The following is a 9078-nucleotide window of genomic DNA, read 5'->3' as shown; positions in this document are numbered from 1 at the left end:
AATGCATTCTTAATGATTTACACATCCCTCATTCTCAATCAGTTAGTGTTTACTGTGATAACCGATCTGCCCTGCACATCATAATAATCTCTCCTTTCATGAACGGACCAAGCACATCGAATTAGATTGCCACCTTGTTTGTGAAAAGCTTAAACTAATTACACCTCTTACTGATTCCTTCACATGCTCAATTTCTGACATCTTGACGAGGGAAAGCGATCCTAAGAGGACAGGTAAAGTAAAGCTCCTGGCTAGGTTCTAAGATGGCAGGCTAGCTATGGGTAGTGGAATGCGGGACATATGGATGAATCAGATCATATATCGAAAAGAGGGAAACGAATCATCAGAGGTGCATTTTGATGGAATGGCTTGGAGAGTTGGAAAACTCTGGCATCAAGCACGCTCGGTTAATGGAAATCCTAGGATGGATGATCTCCTAGGAAGTTCCCCATTTCACTTGCGAGACAAAACTATACGGGTCTTGCCAATCCAGTGTGGGATAGAATTGGCTAGATCCAAAGTGGACAATTTCTCTGGTGATTGGAGTCGGACGTGACACAATTGGCTAACATATAACACAAAATCCCTTCCCATTTATGGTTTTCGCTCATTCATACTCAAGCTGGGAATGATTGGCATAGATTCTCCAACTTGACTGGGCGATATTAACTGATAAAGGCAAAGAAGATAGTGAAACGATGCATTCGAAGTCAAGTAACAACAAAGCACAAGTTATTAAAACGGTACGTTTAAAGTCAAGTGACAACAAAGCACAAGTTAAATGAATTGATGTCAAATGACAACAAAGCACAAGTTAGATGAATTGATGGTTACTTATTCAAGTCAGTTTGTTATTCCTTAACTGGGGTTTTAGGTTAGTTTATTAGCCTATGTAATTAGAATTAATTACAAAGTTTCTTAGCTCGCATTTATCGTTAGTTTGTTAGCCTATGTAAATAGAGTTAATTACAAAGTTAGTTTTGTTTTATCAGCTAGAATCCTCTATAAACATTATACAAAGCTTTCTTTGTTAGTTAATGAAAGTGATTGAGAATTTTCCCCAATTGTGTTTTCTAATACTTTTAACTAATAAAAACCTATTTGATTTAGAAAAACAATATAATTTACAAAAAAAAAAAAAAAAAAAAAAAAAAAAGAGCAGAAGGGATTTTTTTCTCTAAGCTCATGAAAGGTTAATTGACAAATTATATCTCATAATTTTCATAAGGAACCTATCAATTAGAAAAAACTATATCTCACAAATACAATTCCCCTTTGCTTATGGTTGTAGATTTACAATAAAAATCACCAAAAGATTCAATCTTCGGCCTATTTCTGCTTCATCCCATCAGTTCGTATGTGCACAAAAACAATGCCATTATACCCTTTGCTAATTCTGAGCTTCTCATCGATATACCTACAATATATACTACATTTTAGTAGACATAAAGAACTTGACTAATTCTTCTATCATATAGATGAGGCCTAATACATAAATTTAATCCTCAATTTTTGTCAATTCTCCTTTTGACTCCGTAAACTTTTCGGGGTTCAATCATAACCTTATACTTTCATATTTCAATAATAACAATGTTTTTTACCAAATGAAATAACTTTGCAGGGATCAATCATATAACCCTACACTTCCACATTTCATTTTGGCAAAAGGCATAGTTATAACTAAAATGTGAAAGTTTTAAGTTATAATTGAACCCCACAAAGTTCAAAGGCCACGAGCAGAATCGGTCAAAATTCAAGGTCAAATTTATGTATTCTATATATGAGGTATATGGAGAAGAGTTGAAACTTACAGTAGCTCTAACTCAATCTTTGTTACCATCTCTATAGGATATCCATATGGCCCAGCAATGATTGCTGCATCATCCATGGTAACATCATATTTGCTGGAACCAGATTTCCTGCAAATAGTTGATAGATATTGGGTATCGGTCATTTCTTTTCTTTTCTTTTTTTTTTTTTTTTAAAAAAAAAAAATCATCTCAAATGCTGATATGCTTTTGCTTTTCTTTCCTTTTGCCATATCTCATCCCACATCAATGTCAAGTGTAATAGTTAACACCTAAATACCGTATTACATATGATTTGTGAAAGATGGTTTAAGATATTTGTTAAGAAATGAAACTCATTGAAATATAACAAAATAATATAATGATTTTTACGTACATCGGTGTTGGACTTAGCATAAACCAATTGGTTTTGTATAAACGAGTCTCGACACTTACCCATTTAGCCAATTTAGGTGCGAGACTTTAATAATATTTCCCTTTACTTTCTCAATACAAAAATAGCATTAAAATTACAAGTTCTTGCAGAAAACTAAATTTTAATTCTAATTAAAAACACAGATGGTAATTGCATGCATAGTACTCAATATAGAAATAGAATCACCAAATCTAAAAATCAGTTATAATTTTAATATGCATATAATTTTGATATTCCTCTGTGTCGCAAAATTTTCAGATAGCTTTACTGATATATGTAGAATTAAAAATCACATGATGTAAATCATAGAAATATTTTCATAAAGAAGAATAGAACTTACTGATATGTTCCAGTCATGGAGAATCTAAGCCCAAAAAAGATGTCAACCAAAAACTTTAGCTGACCATTCTTTTTGACAATCTAAAAAGTAAGACCAGAAAAGTGAGGAAGTGATACGGTCGAACAAGGATTAGGTCATGCAAGAGTCATATGCGTTTTACCATCATTATAATCATTTTCTTAAAAAAAAAAGTGATATTGCAAATTCTATACCTGCTTGCCCATAAGACCATTGGCAGCATTCTCTATCCAACTATCTGTCTCCATCTACAACAGAAAAAGAAAGTACAAAACAGAAACTAGGAAAAGTCACATCAATACTCATGAATTAAGAAGTCAACGGCGTCAATGATCCACTCAAATTAAGAGCTACTTGTAAATGATGGCCTGATAATAATTCTAAGAATTCTGTCAAATTACTCTAGCCATTTTGGTTAGAGGCTTTTGATACCATGAAAAAACTCAAACTTGTAGGTGAAGGCCCAAAAACATTTTTACTCTCTCTAACAGATAGAATCTACTGAAAAAGAGATTTATTCCGAATGCATAAATAGACATATTCATTGGATTTGAGTAATCAAACCTAGATGAATATGTTCATAGTTTAATGCCATTTATAGATATTAAGCAAGCCAAGGGTAGTAATTCAAACCTAGATGCTAATATCATCAGTCACCTGTGAACTCCATATCATTTGCCATTCCCCCTCGAGGAGTTCTAGCTCATCTTTAGCTATATTCTGATTTACCAATAAGAACTCATCAATAGCCTGCAATGTTGACAGGAAAGTAATAATTAGCAGCTAAGCACACAATCCAATGCACTAGTTAAAATGTTGATTCCGATCTTATCTCGCCTCTCGAGCTCGAGTTCCTGTGGAAATGGCTGTGAGCAATCTTTGCCTAGGTTCAATTTTCTTTTGGAGCACAAATGTGGTGCCCTGCGCTATAGAAACATTATTGGAGGTCTTTAGTAAGTTGAAACAACAGAAGATTTGGGAACCAATACGTTAAATACAAATAAACCTTGCATCTCTACCGCACAAATGAAGAAGACCACATGAGGGATCAATTAATATAATGGGTACTATCAAGCCCATATTTACCTTATTTCCTCTTGATATGCGAAGGCTTCCAGATGGGGACAAATATGTAGTGTCCAACCAACCTTTTGCTTCGTCACCAAGAAGCCTAAATGGCACTGGATATGGAACCTTGAATGGCAAAAAGTTGAATGAAAATGCTGCTCTGTCGAATCTGAAATTGATTCGTTTGCCATTTTCAATCCCCGCTGCTGCCTATGCAAAGATGATTAAAAAATGCAAAATTTTAGACAGAAGATTAGATTTGTGCAACATAAACTATGCATCTTTCGTATGTGAATTGCTTAGAAAAGCAAAAGCACAAACTCAACTTCATAACCTGAAGATTGTATCCCTGTATATCATAATGTCCAAAGATAAATAATATGAAACAAAAGGAAGAGAAAGAAATGAAACTGTAATACAGCAAGTACAGATGCTCCTCGACAATTCCTTTTTAAGAGTTTACTCAATAACAACGATTTTATCATTAAAAATCTCTAATTAGCTGGGCACTTATAGCAAAGATGGGACAAGAAACTGAGCAAAAATGATCTCTGACAGTGCTAATAAAATCTATATTTTGTGGATTAGAAGTGAGAATAAAGTTTATTTTTTAAGTCACTTTGTTTTGTTCCCTCTATATCAAGCCATGGTAAGCTCGTTTGCTATATTAAGAAGGTTATCTTCTGTTGAAAGAAAAGGAAACTGGAAAAATGTGCCACAGCTTTAAACATGACATCTAGTAGAAAGGCGCCAAGCAATTTATAGGACACTTGTAGGGATTACAATTGTCTACCCATAGCAATAGCAGGTGATGTGAATTACAGAGTCAAGGGAAAAAAAATTCAGAAATAATGTTTGGAGCCTTTTCATGGCTAATTGGTTACACTATGATTTGTCAATAACTGAAAGTAGCAGATTATAATTTTCGTATGACAGATGCGTCAGAGTTCTTGCAGTCACTCTCTTCTAATAAAATATAAATTCAATATATTCAGAAATTTCCAAAGCAGTTACAAACAAAGAATAGAGAGTGAAACCATACCTCTACTTTTAGCTCACCTATTGCTTCTGAGAATCTTACAATATTAGATACCCGCGGATCATTTGTCCGAAGTTGTACCTCTTGAAAGACACTAAAGAAATCAACACCCACAAATGTTCTCTGCAAGCATATGCAGATCACACAAAAAATAATTCAGCACGGATGGGAGTTATAATCGACTAGAAGTAACAAACGACATTAACCCTTCATCAACTAGTCATTCTGCAATACTTAAGAGTCAAATATTCTTTTATCTATGTTTGTTAACATAAAAGCAGTAGAGTCTTGGTCTGCAAGGAGACAGCCCCGTGGTAAAGGCTTCGAATATTCATTAATAACCACAGAATTGAATTCCACTGTTGGGGTGAGAGGATTGAGGAGGGGAAGCCATTGCAAAAGTGAAACAAAATGCAGGGAATGATAAGATATCTGAGGGGTGAAAGAGCAGTAGTTTTATATGTTGTTATGTTACTTACAACAAAAGCCACAGTTATTGTGTAACCCACTCAATATTCAGATGCAAAAAAAAAAGTCCAGTATCCTGGGAATCTGAATGCGTTCAACTATTAGACACAATATTTGTTGTAGAGGTTCATAAACTCAAGAGTCTTATTACAAAAGATATGAAACCAGGATTTTTCAAAGTGCAACAAATTGACAGAGAAGAGCTGTAACCTGAATCGGAGATGCTGTCCCGGGCCGAGTTGTGAACATTAATTGCCAGCAACCTTCAATTAGATTTGAGTTTGTCTGTAGTTATTCAGAGACGTGAGCATTTGCAAAGAACAATAGATTATACTATATACCAAAACAAAAACTAAGACATAGCCTATTCTACTGGAAATTGCTAAGGTTCAATTCAATAAAGTTTTTTTACAAAAAGACATCCACCTCTCCAAACATCTATTGTTCCCCTCCCACTTGTCATCTTATTATCTAATTTTATTTCATTTTTGAAACATTACTTTTATTATAAAAACATAAACAAAAGAAAAGCAATAACATCAAATGCTTGCAGACAATGTAGCCTGAGAAAATTTTCTTGGTTCATTCTACAACTAATTGAACTGAATTCAAGTATTGAATTCATTTACAAGCAATAGAATTAGCTTAATTATGTTGAATTCCTTAAAATTGAATTCATGCAGTAAATGAACATTTTCATTCAGACTGAACATGAAAACATGGAATTTCAAATGAATTCCACAAATTTACTAAATAATTAAACCATGCTTCTAATTCACCCTCCCACAATGCTAAAAATAAATAAAATAAATAAATGAAAGAAAATAGAAAATTGGTAAGAAACTTATCACATACAGGTTCAGGTACGCCTTCTAAGCCTTCTAACACTTTAACTGCACGCTCCACTTCCTGCAAAAAAAAACCCTCTTTTATCATCTTTAATATACAAAAAAGACAATTAAGCAATATTAAGCAATAATAATAATAAGAAGAAGAAGAAGAAGAAGAAGAAGATATATATATATATATATATTTAAAAAAAAGATATATATAAACCTGGAGTTGCTGAGAAGATGCGGATTTGCCTCTGCCTTGAATCCCAAGAAGCGCATCAATCAACTGAGTTTCGGAGTCAGTGAATGAGATTATTTGCCCATCCAAAACAGAACACTTACAAAAGTTGACACCTTTTCTACATAAAGATGATGATTTGAACAGCAACTTTGCTTGAGGCTTTGAAAATTGAACTGTTTTTGTTCCAAATTTGGCTAATGGGTTTAGCTTCAGGCTTAAATTCACACTAACGGTGCCATTCAATTTCACAGCCATTGTTGAAATAGAGATTAGTTTGGTTCTGGTGTCTTCATTTCTAAACCAGTTGATACTTTTGCTTTTGCCATTCTTTTTTTTTTTTTTTTTCCTTTGTTTTTAAATTATTAGTGGTGTTGAGATGACAATGGAGCAAAACCCATTTTGGTCCCTGAACTTTGTGCTTTTGGTCGAGTGGAGGACTCATATTGCAATTAGGCATGACTCGCGAATCCTGATTTTGGTTTCAAAATCGTAAGTTCCGATTTGGGGTGGCTATAGTTTCGATTAGGGTGAGAAACTAAATAGTTACAGTTTTAATTTCAGCTTCTCAATGGTTTTAAAACCGATAGTTCTGACTAATTCTCTGATCGATTTTTCTGTGAATCACATAATTATAAAATCAGAAATTAGGAAAGATTTTTTTGTTGAAAATTTAAAATTTAAATATTTATGAAATAATTTTAGAAAACCTTAAGAAATTTTTTTTTAAAAAAAAAGCTTTAACTTAATTTATTATTTTTAATAATAATATATAACTTTAAAAAATTGAATAAAAAAATTAGAGAGAATAATTAGAGATTGGAATTTCGAGATATTGTTTGAGAATAAATTGTAGAATAATTATAAATGAAAATTAGAGAGATTGGAGAGTAGTGAGTAGTATAAAGTAAAAGTAGTAAAAGTAGAGAGTAGTAGAGAGAAATAATTTTGTGTGAAAATAAATGAAAATAATTGAGTATTGATAATAAATCCAAAAAATCAATTTTTCACAAATACTCTTAAAATTAACTGTTATATATCCGTTTATAGTTGTTATGAGGGTTAATTTAGAGATTTCACAAAAATTTTTGAAAAAAAAAATTTCTACTGGAACCGGTTGGAACCGTCTGCTTGAACCGATAGAACCACCAATTCTAACCGTTACACTTAAAATTCAAAGTTTTTTAGAACAGTCGGTTTGAACTGTTGACACCATCAATTCTAACCGGTTGAAACATGATTTACAAACAGCTAATTCTAGTTTGGTTTCAATTTGAAAACAAAATTAGACAATGTTAAGTTTTTTAATTATGTAGCATCATTAATAATAATAATAATAATAATAAAAGACAAAAATTTTGATAAAAGGTTTTAAAATTTATTTAAAAATTATTAAAAAGGGAGAATTTTTTTTATATTCTTTTATTTTACAACTGGATGTGCTGGCCGTTTTATTATATCAAAAATATTATATATTCTTTAGCATTTATCTAAACAAAAAGATTAAATAAAATTTATTACAATTTCAATAATAATTCTACTAATTGAATAGATAAATATTTTATATATTACATATATATCTGTTAATCTATAAATAAATTTTGATCACTCTTTAGAATAATGTTGCATTACTCCCTTCAAAAATACATATTAAAAACATAGAAAAACATATTAAACTTAAAATAAAAAAAAATAAAAAAAAAAAGCTAGAAATTGAGGTCTTGTTGCCATGACTTGCAATAAAAAAAATTGTTTGCTTCAAATGATGATTAATTAGTTAATTACCATGATAAACCGCATCTCAATGCAGATAATCAACTTTGACTGAGAATGAAAAAATTATTTGAAAAGACATTTTTGTTATGAAAATTAATAAAATTTGAGATTTAAAAGTACATTATTAGCGATATTCAGTAGTTTGAATTTCCTTCTCGCGTCTCATCTATATATTATTTAAGAAGAAAGCATAAAATACAACATCTAAGAATTTCACACGATACAAGAAGTATTAATTTCATTTTAACTAAGTAATTTGATTACCTTAGTGCTGCCAAAAGCCATAATGGAAACATTATACACAATTTGCATAACAGCAAGCACAAAAATGAATATGTGAAGTTGGTGGATACCATCCTCTGCTATTAAAGAAACCTTTCCCTGATAATTCTCAACCAATTACTTGTATTAAAATTTTTTTCAAAAAAGATCAATAAACAATTTTTTTTCCCTAAAAGAAAAGGAAAAAAGACCTTTAGTACAAGATTCAAAGCTAGCATGCTACCAACCTCTTTAGCTCCAACTTCTCTGCGATAATGGAAAATTGGCTCATGGAAAAAGGTGATCTCATTATGTTGATACATGTAGCTGATTATATCATTAGATAGATAACAAAAAATTTCAAAAATTTGAACGTTATAATTATCTTGGCAGAGATATCATATCGTTAGATTTCAAAAGTAATATTTATTATTATATAGAGATAAGAGATTAAGATTATTAGATTATAGGAAAAAAAAGAAAAAAAAATATAGATAATATATAACAAAATCTTAATTTAAAAAATAGTTATGTAAAAGAAAAAAAGCTCAAAAATTCCTAAAAAAAGGAAATATATAATGTAGATAAAATAGAGCGCCAACTTAGTATTTTTAAACTAGATTAAACGCATGACTTTAAGGTATATTATTAAAACTAGTCGTTATTTCGTGTTTCGCGTGCGAGTATGTTTATACATAAACTAAAAAAAATGATATTTTTTTAAAAAAAAACACAAATGAGAAATACGATATTAGTGTAATGCATTTACTGAAAAATAAAAAGTAAGCAATTACATTAATAACTGAGAGTAAAA

General features: G+C 31.2%; 1 protein-coding gene across 1 annotated transcript; it reads right to left on the bottom strand.

The window, feature by feature from the left end:
- Positions 1–1145: 1145 nt before the first annotated feature.
- LOC105637427 (Plastid-lipid associated protein PAP / fibrillin family protein) lies at positions 1146–6566 on the bottom strand. The gene is made up of 11 exons (XM_012220882.3): positions 6213–6566; positions 6012–6065; positions 5367–5441; positions 4692–4811; positions 3668–3859; positions 3419–3502; positions 3239–3331; positions 2776–2829; positions 2564–2643; positions 1812–1919; positions 1146–1417 (listed from the first exon to the last, which is right to left on the bottom strand). Exons 1-11 carry the CDS (start codon positions 6483–6485, stop codon positions 1330–1332), a joined length of 1221 nt encoding a protein of 406 aa, XP_012076272.1. The 5' UTR covers positions 6486–6566; the 3' UTR covers positions 1146–1329.
- Positions 6567–9078: the final 2512 nt, after the last annotated feature.

The sequence above is a fragment of the Jatropha curcas genome, chromosome 7 (assembly GCF_041381405.1).
Source record: "Jatropha curcas cultivar XTBG-Jc1 chromosome 7, XTBG_Jcur_1.0, whole genome shotgun sequence".
NCBI lineage: Eukaryota > Viridiplantae > Streptophyta > Magnoliopsida > Malpighiales > Euphorbiaceae > Jatropha > Jatropha curcas.
The sequence above is the reverse complement of the archived record's forward strand: the minus strand, read 5'-3'. Positions and strand labels throughout refer to the sequence as shown.

Excerpts from the sequence above, each read along its gene's own strand:
- LOC105637427 (XM_012220882.3), bottom strand. The coding sequence starts at position 6,485 with ATGGCTGTGAAATTGAATGGCACCGTTAGTGTGAATTTAAGCCTGAAG. Across the intron at positions 3,503-3,667 it reads GCATATCAAGAGGAAATAAG|GGCACCACATTTGTGCTCCA; the intron begins GTAAATATGGGC and ends TCTATAGCGCAG. Across the intron at positions 2,830-3,238 it reads AAATGATATGGAGTTCACAG|ATGGAGACAGATAGTTGGAT; the intron begins GTGACTGATGAT and ends TTTCTGTTGTAG.